The sequence below is a fragment of the Pteropus alecto genome, unplaced genomic scaffold (assembly GCF_000325575.1).
Source record: "Pteropus alecto unplaced genomic scaffold, ASM32557v1 scaffold78, whole genome shotgun sequence".
NCBI lineage: Eukaryota > Metazoa > Chordata > Mammalia > Chiroptera > Pteropodidae > Pteropus > Pteropus alecto.
In genome coordinates this window covers 14,466,311-14,480,224 of record NW_006443124.1, presented here as the reverse complement: position 1 = coordinate 14,480,224, position 13,914 = coordinate 14,466,311, and the positions used below count along the sequence as shown (strand labels likewise).

Sequence of the window (13,914 nt, the reverse complement as noted above, 5' to 3'; positions counted from 1 at the left end):
GTTTCAGTTACATTGTAACAAAAGTGGTGTAGCGGCTCCTCCGGCCCGCACCCCCAGGCCCACCCGCCACCAGCTGTCGTCGATATGGAACCCGTGGCCAGCAACATCCAGGTCCTGCTGCAGGCAGCCGAGTTCCTGGAACGCCGGGAGAGAGGTGAGGCACAACCCTTGGCCGGATTCCAGGCGGCAATCTCGCTGACACGGGCCCGGGCTGGACTTGGCTCTCAACTTGAAGGATGCATGCATGGCCTTGGGGCAATAGCCCTGGGGAACCCCCACCTTCAACTCGAGAGGGGTCCGCGGGCGGTCGGGCTGGGAGGGGTTGGGGAAATGGCCCTGGCGCCAAAAGCTCCTCCCTGACTGTGCCGTGCCAGGGGCGCCCGCTGCGACCAGCCCCAGCCTGACGCGGGCGGGGGCTCTTTCTGGCAGAGGCTGAGCATGGCTACGCGTCTCTGTGCCCGCACCGCAGTCCGGGCTCCGTCCACAGGAGAAGGAAGCGATCCCCACAAGCTTCTGGCACGCCGGACAGTGGACGGTGAGGAGGGCCGGGGAGAACGGGGAGGGGGAGGGGGATGGGCGCAGTCCCTTTTCGGGCTCCTTCTTAGGCCAGTTTCCCCTTGTTGCTTGCGTCTTCTGGGCCAGGTTCCCTACTCTGGAGACATTCAGGCCCCTCCTGCCATCTCCCCACCCTCCAAACACACACCCTTTTATTCATTCAAGGGCTATTTCTTGAGCACCCCCAATGTGCCAGGAACTGTGAACAAGGCAGTTCTCAGTCCCGTTCCCACTCTCACTCCTACACTCCACCTATCAAACCACTCCTTTTCTACCTCAGGCTTGCTCCTTTTCTCTCCTCGTCTCAACCCTTTGCACTTGCCATTCCCTCCAATGTGAGTGCCTCTCCTTTCACTACCCGCTTTGGGTAACTTGTGTTTCTGGCTCAGCTCAGCTGTCACCCTTGCCCAGGAAGCCCTTCTTGACTGATTGTAGGGGCCTTCGTTTGGACCCCACAGCCACCTTAGCAGGCCTCTCAGCATTTGGCCTCCTGTGTGTCTCTGCCTCCACCTGGCAATTCAGGTACCCAAGGCCAGCACAGGGTCCCACCTGGAGCTAGTTTGAGGCAGACGTCAGTAGTGGGTTTTGAGCCCCTGGGAGCCTGGGACTGAGGGTGTGGGCAGCAGCTGACATCCCCTCATCCTGTCTTACCTGGCATTGACAGGTCTGTGCACAATGAGCTGGAGAAGCGCAGGTGAGTCCCAGCCCTGCCTTGACAGCAGCAGATCCCAGGAACCACCTCCCTGTGGCCTTGCCTTCCCTGCCGGCCCTCTGGCCAGCAAGACAGCTGGCACTGCCCTCCAGACCCCTTTCCCTGCAGGAGGGCCCAGCTGAAGCGGTGCCTGGAGCAGCTGAAGCAGCAGATGCCCCTGGGAGCTGACTGTGCCCGATACACTACACTGAGTCTCCTGCGCCGGGCCAGGATGCACATCCAAGTAAGAGGCTACCCCTGCACCCTAGAGTTGGCTTGCCAGGACAGGTGAACAGGTGTAGTAGGGAGCTGTTGGGTAGAACCGGGGAGAGAGGCCTTGGTTAGAGCTTCACAGTGTGAGGGGGAACAGTTTTCTATGCTTTTAGTTTCCAACTTTCTTAAATGGGAAGAAAAGCAAAAACTAACTCAGAGGATGGTTCTGAGGCTTACGCTTCAACGTTTGCCCAATAAACGTTCACTGTTGTTATTATAGCTATTATTATTTCCATCCCAACTGTGAGGCCAGGCACTTAGCCTCTCTGGACTTTCTTTCTTTTGTATGGGTGGTGTGGCCGTTGGGAGTTTCCGTGATGGGTCATGTGGAAGGGCCCCTTAGGCTGCAGAGGGCTGGTCCTTGCTCTTTCTCTTCCCCATCCTTCAAGTCCTGTCCTGAAGCTACTTTGGGAGGCAGCTCCAGAGGCCAGGAAGGGGAAAGGACTGAGAAGGCAGTAGTCATCTCCTTGTCCAGGGCCCTGCTGCTGCCCCCTGGTGGACATGAGCAGAGTACGCTGACTCAAAATCCCAGGCAGCCAGAGAATGGGAATTATAATCCAACTTGGAAATAATGGAGACCTTTCCTGCCCTCCTGGGCCCTTTTTCTTTAGTGGTTTTTTGTTTTTTGGTTTTTTTTGTTTGTTTGTTTTGGCCCTTTTGACAGAGGAAGAAGTGGAGGCACAGCTGGGCTCATGAGAGGCAGATTCAGAATCCAGGCCCAGGTGGTTGTGACAGAGACAGATAGATGTGCCATGTGGCAAATAAATCACAGTGTGAAAACTGCACTGTCCCATAAGTACCTATGTTCCCCTCAGGGTGGCTGGATAACACCCTCGCCGGATAGCAGGCCTGTTTCTCACATGGAGCTTGCCTGGCCTGGTTCTTGGAGGGATGGTATGCCCCTCAGGTACTGACTGGCTGGTGGGTAGGACCTGCGTATCACTCCTTCTTTGAAGCCCCATCACCTCTCCTGGACTCTCTGCTTCCTGTTTTGCTTCCACTAGGCTGTCCTTTGCCTTGCCGTAGGATGTTCTTTTTATCACATAGATCTGCCCAGGCCCATCTCCTGCCAAAAACAGTCCATGGCTCCTGACAGGACAGTCTCAGTCCTCACCTCCTGTCAACTCCAGGCCCTTTATAACTCAGGCCTTGCCACTGGCCTGATTTTTTGCTATCATCTCTTCCTCACTCCCCACCAAAAAGCTGAACTCTTTGTGCTCTTACCGGTCCCCCTCTGCCGGGGCACTTCTCACCCATGTCCACCCAGGCAGCAATTACTCATCCTACATCCAGTCCCAATGCCCCTTAGCCCCATACTTGCTCCCCTTCTTGTTGACTGAACACAGGCTCCTGCTCACTGAGGGCTCTAATGGGAGAACCCTCAGCTTCCAGTCCCTGGTACTGAGTGGGGACTGGAAGACCTCTGGTGGGGTGTGGGGAGCAGAGTAGTGCTAAAGCTATCGAGATTCTGGGAGGGTCGACCAGGAGTTACAAGCTGGTACGCTTTTGTTTAGTCTGTAGTTTTCTAAACGTTTAAATTAGTTGGCAGCACTTAAAAGGACATTTGACATGGAAAATCTGACTTTCTAGCTTCATTAAAGAAACTGGGAGATCTGGCAGCACTGGGCCTATTTCCATGTGGCAGTAATGGGCTGGAACCTAGAGGTGGCCACCTCTTTCAGCTGGAGTACACACTTGCCGATGTGCCACACACTGTCCCCCAACCCCGAGCACACACCACTCCTTCATATCATCTGACTTGGCCCAAAGGTCTTTGAGATTGTGCTGCTTCCTCTTCCCATCCAGCTAGAGAGAACTCACAGGCCAATTACCTGGGACAGGAGGAACTGGGGATGTAGGAGCAATCTTGTGGGGCCCCAATTTGGTGAGCCCCCGTCTGCAGCAGGCAGTCACCAAGTGTCCATGGTTCACTGCTGAGTGGTACTGGGATGAGGCTTGGGCCCCCAGGCAGCTGAATCCAGCCCTTTGCTCTCTTGGGATCTACAGAAGCTGGAGGAGCAAGAGCAGCGGGCCCGGCGGCTCAAGGAGAAGCTGCGCAGCCGGCAGCAGAGCCTGCGGCAGCAGCTGGAACAGCTCCGGGCGCCCCTAGGGGCAGGCGAGCGGGAGCGGGTAAGGGCAGACAGCCTGGACTCCTCGGGCCTCTCCTCCGAGCGCTCTGACTCAGACCAAGGTGAGTGTCCTGATGCGGAGGGCTGGGGCGAGTGGTGGGCCAGGTCTGCTGACTGGACTGTCCCTGTGCAGAGGAACTGGAGGTGGACGTGGAGAGCCTGGTGTTTGGGGGTGCAGAGGCCGAACTGCTGCCAGGCTTCCGTGCGGGTCGGGAGCACAGTTACTCACACGGTGGCGCCTGGCTATGACCCTCGACACCCCAAAGCACACCTCTGCCCGCAGCCTGCCCTCCACCCCACTCTGCCAGGTAGGAGCCCTACCCCAAGCCTCAGGGGCTGCTTGGAGTCACCTCCAGTTGGAATGGACTAAAAGGACGTTTGCGTGGGCACAGGCAGTCCCCTGCCCTGTGGTGCTGCCACATCTCTCCTGGGAGCAGAGCCTGGCCTCCCTGAGCCCCACAGGCAGGCAAGGCAGGCAAGGCAGGCAGACAGGCAGTTTTGGCCTGAGCTGCTTTTCCAGGCAGTTTTTTGTAGCACTTGGCTCCGCTGTCCCCATGGGGACAGGAAGCCTCTTGGGCCCTCATGTTCCTTCCTGGACAAGGCCCCCTGGCCTTTGCCCCATACTGTACAGTATTTTCATTAAAAGGCTCTTTCTTAACTTCCTGTCCATGGTCTTGCCTCACGAAAATGGGGGAACTTCCAGCCGCAAACTGGGAAAGAGGAAATGAGATCAGTAGCCACCAATAAGGCTGCTGACTGTTCCCAACAGTGGCCCTTCAATCCTCATAGCCCAGAGGCCTCTGTCCTCACTTGCAGGTGGGACTGAGGCTGAGCAATATGATTTGCCTAAGGTCCAAAGCCAGGAAAACAGTGGAGTCAAGATTCGTACCAAAGCTTTCTGACTCCAGGACTGGGGCTGAGTGAATTCAACAAATATTTATTGAGTGCCTGTTATGTGCTAGATATCGTTCCAGGTACTTGGGACATATCAGAGAACAAAACCAAGGGCCCTGCCCTCGTGGAGCTTACAGTCTAGCGTTCATGACCACTGTGCCTGCATGCTGTCTGTGACAATAACCAAGTCCCAGCAGCTTTCTATACCTCTGTTCTCAGCTGCCCCATGGGGGAAGAAGCAGGCCTGGCCCAGACTTGGGTAACATGTCTGGTGCATATAGATGCCAAATAAGACACCATCCCACCCACCACCCAGACAGTAGATTGGGCTGGAAGTTGACTTTTAATAATAAAGTACAAGAGGGAGGGCAGAAAGATTGGAGCCAGGTGGCCTGATGTGTTGCTGCACCAGGGCCTGGGCTGGCTACACAAACTGCTGCTGCTGTTGCTGCTTCTTAGTGGCTGCTTTGCTGGCAAGGTCCTTGGCCTTCTCCGTAGCTGCCAGTGCTGTCTCTTTTGCCTTCTCCTTGGCTTCCTTGGCTGTCTCAACAAGGGTTTTGGAAGGGGCCTCACCTGCAACAAAGAGCAGGAGACTGGCTTCATATGGTGCCAAGAAGACCCACCTAATCACTCCCCCAAATATTCACTTTCTGAGGGTCAGGCCCCATTGGAAAGGCAGGGTACAGATGGAGTCCCAGGCTTAGAATAGAGCAGTGACAGCCCCAGGCTCCACACCAGTCAGGACAGCTAGGACTTGACCCCAGCCTCTAGGAGGTTTTCCCCAGCAGTGCCCAGAGCTCTCACCTTGCAGTTTGGCCAAGATGTATTCAAAACCCTTCATTGTCTTGGTCACATTGCTTTTGAACCGGGCGAGACCAAATTCCTGGCAAAAAATGAGAAAAGGAAGGATTCTGAGCTGCCCACTGACTCCCAGCTCAGTCTCTATGTAAAATGCTCTGGGCCCCAGAGCCCCAATACCCCCATGACGCTCACCTGGACAGCTCTGGAGACGCCAAATAAACTAGAGGAGACCCAGGCTTCCCGGCGGATTTCGGTCCAGCCGCTGTTATCAGAGTTCACACAGTAAACACATCGTTCCTCCACCACCTGTGCGGGAGTCAGGTCAACCACAATCGTGTGACAGTCTTTCATTTTGCCAACTTCACATAAATTTGATCCCCTTCCTCTTTTCACGAAGGAAACCAATAAAATGAAAATCCATTCCTTTCCCTTACTGCATCCCAAGCTGCAGTTACAGGAAGAGCAAGAACAAAGGTCATTTTGCTTTCTAACACCTCTCCTTTGACCCCTTAAACTAGAAGCCACATGGATTCTTGAGATCAGCAAAGAGCCTTCCAGCTCCACCTTGGCCCAGGATTTTGTTTTCTACCTTTATGTCTAGACATGTGCAGTGTTGGTAGCCTGTCTTCCCTCTGTTGCAGTGCTTGAGCATCCTGGCAGTCCAAATAAAAATGGAAATCTGGCCAAATGTTAGATTTCCAGAGAGGAGAAAGTAGATCAGCACTTCTAAGAGAAACACTTCAAAGACCTGTCTGGCAGCTGGACTGAAAGACATTTCTTGCAGTAGGATCACTATCTTGGTAATTTAGAGAACAGAGGTAGTGTCCTCAAGGTAGACTGCTGTCAGGCCTTCAGGTAACTCTGAGGCAATGAATTAAGTTGCTTGCTTACTCTGTGACCTTGGAGGACACTTCCCCTCTTTGAATCTCCCTTTCCTCTTTGTACAAGAGAGTAATATCCTCCTCTTCCCAGGGTTATTGTGAATATTAGCTAAGAATGAAAGTTCTTAGAAAGCTTCATATTTTGAGGAGATACTGTAGAACGCTCCTTAAACCATGAGTGTTCAAGTTTTAAAGGCAAGAGATCAAAGGTATATGGAACCCCTTTTCCCCTCAAATCTCAGGCAAAAATCCATTATATAAGACACAGAAGAGGGTAACTCCTCTAGTCCATGCAGGGTAAGAGGCCCAGATTCTCTCCTGTCTAAGGCACATCCAAGGCACCCTTATGGCTTTGATGGATATCTGAAAACCACTGCCTCCCTTCCCCTGCATCACTGGCTCCCTAGCTACATGTACCTGGATTTTGTTTTCTACCTTTATGTCTAGACTTGTGGAGGGTTGTTAGCCTCTTTTTTGGAATGGGGGGAACCAAAGGGTCTCACCATCAGCCGGGCATGGTTGATGTTCCAGGTGAAGGTGGTCATGGTCTGGTTCTGTGGGTCCACAATAGAATCCTCCAGGATGTACACTGAGTGAGCAACATTGGCAGGAAATAGTCGCTCAGCCCAGCGGGGCATCCTGTTGGTCTTGGTCAGGAGTCTCCGGGACAGGAGCTTCTGGTCAGGGGTCACCTCCCGGTGCACTATGTCTTCCGTCAAGACATGTTTGCTGCAGGTGTCAGAGTGAAGGTGACCCTTGAGAGCCAGTCCCTGAAAGACTGTCTGTTGGAGTTCTCATTTGGAGCCTCCTTGCCCAGAATGTTGAGGCCTTCCCCCAAACTTGCAGTGATCTGTGTGTGTTGTGGCTCAGACGTGAAGTAGAGTCCTGTAAACCTATCCCAGGGCAAATTCCAACTCCTGCTCCGCCGCTGACCTGGATTCCTGGGTATTCCAGTACGGCCGGACTTCATGATTTACTGCATCGCTGGAGAGCGCCCAGAATTATAACCCCAGGATCCCTCCCAATTCCTGTGCTGCCGCCTCTTCCGGTCTCACGACCCCGAGATGAGAGAACCTTAGACTAAGACCTCCAGTAAACCACCGCCCGGGGCCCAGCCTCATTCTAGTACCTTGCAGGCCTGGCTGCTTCCCCGACAGGGTCCTCTTGCCTAAGGACAACCATAGTTCCGGCGATCCCCTACCTGGGACTCGTGTTTCCTCGCCCCACAGTTCGCTCTCCAAACAGCGAGGGGGGAGGGATGCTCTTTCTCGGGCTACGTACCTGTAGGGATTCGGATACCGCTGCCAGAAGGCAGCGAACACTTGGTCCCAGGAACTCCGGAGCACGCTCTGGCCCAGGAAATACTTCACCATCGTCCCGGCCGGGGCGGGCTCAGCACCCGCGCAGCATCAGGGGTGCAGAGCCTGGGGGGCACGCGGAGGCCAGGCCGGGGCTCGGCGCACGCCCGCCAGGCTCGCTGCTCAGTCACCACCACACCGCGCCCTACCAGCAGCCGCCGCCATGAGGAGTTGTCGGGCCTCCCACTACTTCCGGCGCAGCCTCGCAGTACCTACCACTTCCGGCGCCCGCCCACGTGACCAGAGGCCCCGCCCCCTCTACCCCCTCCTCCGCGGGATTCGCAGCGCTGCAGGCCGAGCCTTGTTGGAGAGGACCCCAGGCTCGGTGGCGAATCCGAGCCTGAGCGGCGCCTGATCCAGGAGGCGAGAGAACTGGGAAGCGGCGTGTGGCGCCGTTGAGGGCGCTGCTCCGCGCGCTCTCAGGCTGCCCCAGGCCCTGGGCTCTTGTAAAGATCAGCGCCCGGGGCCGAAGAGCGGGGGCAGGTGGGGCTCTGCCAGAGCTCGATCCCGACGCGGTGTCTTGAGTCATAGGGACAGCCTTGGGCACTGCCTGCCCGAGCGGAGATCCGAGTTTACCTCGCGCGCGGGCTCAGGCCCCTAACGCGGTTGAGGCGGCCCCGGGAGCATGAGCGGGCAGCGCGTGGACGTCAAGGTGGTGATGCTGGGCAAAGAGTACGTAGGCAAGACGAGCCTGGTGGAGCGATATGTGCATAACCGCTTCCTGGTGGGGCCCTATCAGAACGTGAGTGCGCCCCGCGGGGCCGGGCACAGGTGGGAGGGGGCTAGCCCTCACCCATGGCCCTGATCGCTTACCCCCCTGGTTGCAGACCATCGGGGCCGCCTTCGTAGCTAAGGTGATGTCCGTCGGAGACCGGACGGTCACTTTGGGTATTTGGGTAAGTCCTCTGGGAAAGAAGTCCTGGGCAAACCCATTCCTGAGGAGGCTTAGGTTTTGTCTATCCTGGCTGACTTGTGGCCATACAGAGGCCATTTCTCTAGAACCCATTTTAAAATGGGGGTCTGGAGGACGTGGTGTTAGTTTGCAGTCTTGGGGAGTAGCTCAGTAACTCAGGCCAGGTCTGAGCCTCCTCCTGCCCTTCAGGACACAGCAGGCTCTGAGCGCTACGAGGCCATGAGCCGAATCTACTATCGGGGTGCCAAGGCTGCCATCGTCTGCTATGGTAAGGGGGGGTTCTGGTCTGTTTCTCAGACAAGAAGGGGTGGGTTCAGGCTGGCCTTAGAGAACAACCCTTGACCCATGTTTGTGTTTTTGTGTCTCATACCAAGACCTCACAGACAGCAGCAGCTTTGAGCGGGCAAAGTTCTGGGTGAAGGAACTGCAAAACCTAGAGGAGGTAGGTGGCCAGACCTCACAAGAGGACCAGGGTTGGGGCTCTGGTGGTCCGTGGGGGTGACCCTGACCTTGTCTTCTGCTTCAGGGTTGTCAGATCTACCTGTGTGGCACCAAGAGTGACCTGCTGGAGGAGGACAGGCGGCGTCGACGTGTGGACTTCCACGATGTCCAGGACTATGCAGACAGTAGCTGCTCCTCAGCTCCCTGGGGATGGGGGAGGGAAGTGGCTGCTTGGGTGGGTCGCTGTAAAAAGACTGCATTGGCAGCCATGGCAAGATACCCTGGGAAGGCTTTCTGGCCCCCCTGAACCTGTGGGGTCCAGAAGAGTCCCTGAACTGCTAGGCTTCCCCTATGTCTGTGTCCACCTGATTCTCAGGTACGGGACTTTTAGTCACTTTTCTTTGCAGATATCAAAGCTCAGCTCTTTGAAACATCCAGCAAGACAGGCCAGAGTGTGGGTGAGTGCTATCCTGGGCCTCACAGCAGGAAGAAACAGGGGCACCAGAGGCGGCAGATAAAAGCCTAGAGGGCTAGGTCACTGGGTAATTCCAGGGCTGTTGGCATTGAGCCCTCACTGATCATCCTTTTTCCTGCCAGACGAGCTCTTCCAGAAAGTGGCAGAGGATTACGTCAGTGTGGCTGCTTTCCAAGTGATGACAGGTGTGTGCTTCCCTAGCCTCTCTGGAGACTTCCTCCAGGCCTCAGCATCTGGCCCCCTTCACCTCACCTGATACCCCAACAAAATGGTGCTGAGCTACTGCCTCTCTTTGACAGAGGACAAGGGCGTGGACCTGGGCCAGAAGGCAAACCCCTACTTCTACAGCTGTTGTCATCACTGAGTCACCAATCATCTGGCCCCAGGGGAATTAAAGGAATTTCTCCCCCGTCTCCCAACCGAGGGACTGGACCTAGCTCTTGTCTGGGCTTGGGTGGTCAAATATGTGCACTATCCCAGGTCCCTATGGCAGCAGAGGGGGCACATGCCTGTGCTGGCCCGTGGAACGGACGCAGCATTGGGCTGATGAGCATTAGGAGGGCTGATTTGGACCCCAGGCTTCTGCCCTGGACAGCACTTGTGTCTGCAGATTACTTACTTAAGTGGCTTCTGATTTGTAAATAAAATCAATGCACTGTGAATCACACTCTGCCCCTTTCCCTGCTGTGTAGATTGGGTGTCAAGACACCTAGTTCTGTCTCAGGCCACCTGGCTGGCCTCACTTACTGTATTAAGGCTCCTCCCATCTCTTAATTTTCCATTGAAAACCAAGTTCACTGCAGGGTTGCAGATGAGACAATGGAGAAACAAGAAGGCCCTTTCCTGTACTTCAGTGGGGACAAAGATAGGGTGAGAGGCTGGGGTTAGGGCATTGCAAAGCTTACAATTCCTTCTCAATGGTGCTGAGAAGAGCAAGGCAGGCATTTAAATAGTGTCCAGAGATCAAAGGATCGAGCACTTCTACCTCAGACTGGCTGGTTCTACTGCATCTGTCACATCTACACCCATGAGTCATGCCTGTGGCTCAGGTCTTGAGCTTCCCATCAACATCCTACAATGTGCTTTAATGGCAGGAAAATCAGAGGTTCTGCAACACAGGTCTTTTGGATCCAGAATGGGATCCAGATCAGCTACTAACTTAGAGACTTAACTTGAGTTTACCTGTAAAGTGAGGTAACTGCTACCCACTTCAGGACTGTGAAGATCCTGAGTGAAAAATAACTCCAGAAATGCTTATCTTCCTATACTTTTTGGGAAGGCAGGAAGGCATTTTGCTGAAGGGGCAAGAAGTTTGGGACTAAGGTCAGAAGGGGAGGCAGACTCCCAAGTTTCCCCCAAAATGTATTTTTGGGCCTTGGGGATCCAAATAGTTCTTAAGGATGATCAGGTGTTAACTGTAGATAGGGCTGATACCTTCCGTTCAAACCAAAAGGAAGCATATGGCAGCCCTTTCCACTATGGAGGCTTGGCCCCATTACCTCTGCGTTCCTGCCTTAGGCCAGAGCTAGGTCCTCTGTCGTGCCTAGCACTTGCCTCTGAAGAACTAAAAACTTGGTCAAGATGGTCAGACTTGCACTCCGGAAGTGCTTTGGTTCCGCTTCCTTCTTTAAAACCAATTCCTCAAAATACCCTTCCTTCATGGGTGATGAAGGCTTCCTGTGTAGGACTGAAACTAACACCAATCACTCCCGAAGAGCTGACTACTGGGAGGAAACCTCCGCTCCTATGGGGTGCTTGGAGAAAGGGCCCAGTTCCACTGTCCCCACCTGGGAACTGGCTCGGGGGCTGGCTTCTGCTCTCATCCCAAACCATCCTCCCTCCTGTTGGTCTATAGCTCCCCACGGATAACAAAACACAACACAGGGCAAGGGCCATAAGAGTAAAGTTAAACTTTACTTTACAGTAATTTTTTTCTATATACAAAGAATTACAGTACATGTTTATGGGGACTCCTAGCACAGGGCTCCCCTCTTTTCCACTAGGAGTTTCACTTACAGCTGACAATCTATGGGGATTAAGAGGGGCAAAAAAAAAAAAAATGATGGACCTCAGTTGATACCCCATATCCCTTTCTTAAAAATATAAAGACAGATCTCTATTGTCAGCCTGCTTCTTGCCACAACATAGAAAGCTGCTCTTCCATGAGCTCCTGTGCGCTGCACTCACCCATCTTCTACACACTCACCTACATGCACACACAGGCAGCACCCACGACAGACCCAGAGACCGCCCATTCCCTGTCCCTACTCTGCAAGTCTAAAGCACCAGAACCATTCATCTCTGCTCCTAGCCCTGGGCTGGCCTCTTGTCTGCAAAACTTTGCTTGACTCCAGGGAGTGACACCTAAAGACCCTCCATAGCCTGATGTTCGGGAAGTCATAGGAAAGCAGCTTGAGAGAAGGGACCAGAAAGATATAACATGCTGTTTTTACTTGTTTGCAGGAAACATTTCTCCCTAGGCTGTGGATTTCTAATTAAAATAAACTTTCCACTTCCTTAAGAAATATTACTCTTAATCTTCATAAGCAAGAGAGTGCTCTCATGAGAGAGGAAGAGGTAGAGAGAGGCAGAAGGTAACTGAGGGAGACCCAGCACCTGGAGCTCTCTACCAACCAGTTCCAGGCAGTGTGGACGGAGGCTATAGACAAGGTGACACCAGCCCTGAGAAACTCAATGGCCACCCTCATCTCTTCCACCTCTGGATCAGGCCAGACCACTGCAGGGCCACCCGCAGGCTTCATCGAGGCTCTGCCTTCTCCTACTCTAACAGAGCCTCAAAGAAATTCTTCTACATAGTCTCTTTCTCCCAAACAGGAATCTGGGTTTCTCAATTTGCCAGTCCCTCAACCCTTGGCAGTGCTTATTTATACCAGGAAAGTAGCACCATCATTACATTTTGTGTGTGTGTACAAAACAATTATCTACTCTTATTTCAATTTATTCTACAGCGACCTTTGGCCCTGCTGCACTGGACCTAGGAAGCTCTGCTGAGTACTAACTGGCCATAGCCAGTGCAAGTTTCATGCAGCGGCCACCTAGCTCTAAATGACATGGAATGTCTCTCACATGGAACGGCCCAGACATTATTCAGTAGAAAGGGGCTTGTGGCAGGCAGCTCCTTTCCTGCCATGATCTCAGGTTAGGATACTGGGCCATTCTGACCTCCTGGTTGACAAACTTCAAGATGTCAATATTCTCCCAAAAAGCCTTAGGAGTACCCGAGGAGCTGAGGGCAAAATCCGTCCACGTTTAGTGCTCTCCTGATGCCTCTCCACAGGGGGAACTGCCAGGACCAGACTTCCTGCCATTGTGTTCTCACGAAGCGACCAGGGAGTCCAGCTCCAGTGAGGAGATGCTGCCAAGTCTGGGAAAGGATCGCTGATGCATTTCATGCCCTGACCGTGGTGTGGGGTAGAGGATGTGAAGAATACAATAATTATTTTCATCAATGCCAAAGATATAGATTTGGTAGTTGTTCAGAAGAGGTGATTTAAATCACCTCAAACAGTAACTTCAGGGGGAAGTAGACATTTAAAAACTTGGATGCTTTTGTAGCAGTGACAACTATTTTGCTATTAGAATTGGTTTGGTTTGCTCCAGTAGAAGCAGCAAATGAGGCTTTGAATTCAAATTTTAAGTTTCCATATATTTTTTTTCCAACTTAACAGGGCTAGGAAAGGTTACTGGTTTTCTAGCTATCTACAAAGTGATGGCCCCCCTCAGAGAGGCTTCCTGGGGAGGTCCAAGCTAAACCCCACCCCATACAAAGACAAGGAGTTTCTGAGAGAGAAGATTGCCTTGTAACTGCCACTTCACATGCTCTGAAGAAAAGGTCTCAGTACAGGCTCCAGGAGAGTCCCCAAGGGCTGACAAAGTAACCCTCTCCCCACTACCAGGCAAGAGTCTCACTTCACAACAGTCTTGACTGTACAATGACTGCTTTCCTGATGTTAACAATCTAGTATCAGATGCTACAAGCAGTGGGCCTGATGGTTGAATTTCTAGTTTCCATTCAACTTGAGAGTCTTTCAGTGGCCCTCATGAAAGCCTGGTAGTCCATCCACTTCAAGAACTGCCTCCTCCCTCTAAACCAAGCACAGCTCAGTTGTTTCCCCAGGCAGGTCTGGAAGGAAATTTCCAGTGAATGGTAGAGAATGGAAAGAACCAAAACCACAAAGTGGCAAATCATGGCCCACCTTTCCCTCACTCCTTCCTGTCCTATGAGACATATCTAGAGCGGCTGTCAATCCCCTAGCAAGCCTACTTCAGAGAAGCTACTTCAGGATCAAACTTCTCCACTTACAAATTTTTACACAGCCTGCACAACCCCGCCCCCCACAAAAAAAAAATTCACAGTTTATTTCATGAAACAAAGAGCTACGATAATTTAACACACAACACAGTGAACGGAGATTCTGACAGTGCAGTGTGGATATCTTTTTCTGATCACGACTACAGATGACAGGAGAGGAGGGCACAGGA

At 53.1% G+C, this 13,914-nt stretch overlaps 3 protein-coding genes across 6 annotated transcripts; 2 read left to right on the top strand and 1 right to left on the bottom strand.

Annotated features, from left to right (window-relative positions):
• Positions 1-6: 6 nt before the first annotated feature.
• MXD3 (MAX dimerization protein 3) lies at positions 7-4,311 on the top strand. 3 transcript variants are annotated; one of them, XR_003043459.1, is made up of 7 exons: positions 7-154; positions 430-535; positions 1,220-1,249; positions 1,376-1,490; positions 2,335-2,426; positions 3,527-3,710; positions 3,782-4,311. XR_003043459.1 is itself a non-coding variant. In XM_006923200.3 (6 exons), exons 1-6 carry the CDS (start codon positions 85-87, stop codon positions 3,895-3,897), a joined length of 621 nt encoding a protein of 206 aa, XP_006923262.1. In that variant the 5' UTR covers positions 7-84; the 3' UTR covers positions 3,898-4,311. The 3 variants fall into 3 exon arrangements, 2 of the variants coding, with proteins under 2 accessions (XP_006923262.1, XP_015453619.1); XM_006923200.3 differs by lacking the exon at positions 2,335-2,426; XM_015598133.2 differs by lacking the exons at positions 1,220-1,249; positions 2,335-2,426.
• A 253-nt stretch (positions 4,312-4,564) lies between these two features.
• On the bottom strand, positions 4,565-7,799 carry PRELID1 (PRELI domain containing 1). Its single transcript, XM_006923198.3, has 5 exons — positions 7,506-7,799; positions 6,728-6,953; positions 5,536-5,649; positions 5,347-5,425; positions 4,565-5,115 (listed from the first exon to the last, which is right to left on the bottom strand). Exons 1-5 carry the CDS (start codon positions 7,595-7,597, stop codon positions 4,967-4,969), a joined length of 660 nt encoding a protein of 219 aa, XP_006923260.1. The 5' UTR covers positions 7,598-7,799; the 3' UTR covers positions 4,565-4,966.
• A 57-nt stretch (positions 7,800-7,856) lies between these two features.
• Positions 7,857-12,892, top strand: RAB24 (RAB24, member RAS oncogene family). 2 transcript variants are annotated; one of them, XM_025040623.1, is made up of 8 exons: positions 7,857-8,324; positions 8,410-8,478; positions 8,685-8,763; positions 8,870-8,937; positions 9,022-9,121; positions 9,344-9,394; positions 9,534-9,596; positions 12,710-12,892. In XM_025040623.1, the coding sequence occupies exons 1-8, from the start codon at positions 8,208-8,210 to the stop codon at positions 12,778-12,780; spliced, it is 618 nt and encodes a 205-aa protein (XP_024896391.1). In that variant the 5' UTR covers positions 7,857-8,207; the 3' UTR covers positions 12,781-12,892. The 2 variants fall into 2 exon arrangements, with proteins under 2 accessions (XP_024896391.1, XP_006923259.1); XM_006923197.3 differs by lacking the exon at positions 12,710-12,892 and adding an exon at positions 9,711-10,078 and having other exon boundaries at positions 7,863-8,324.
• Positions 12,893-13,914: the final 1,022 nt, after the last annotated feature.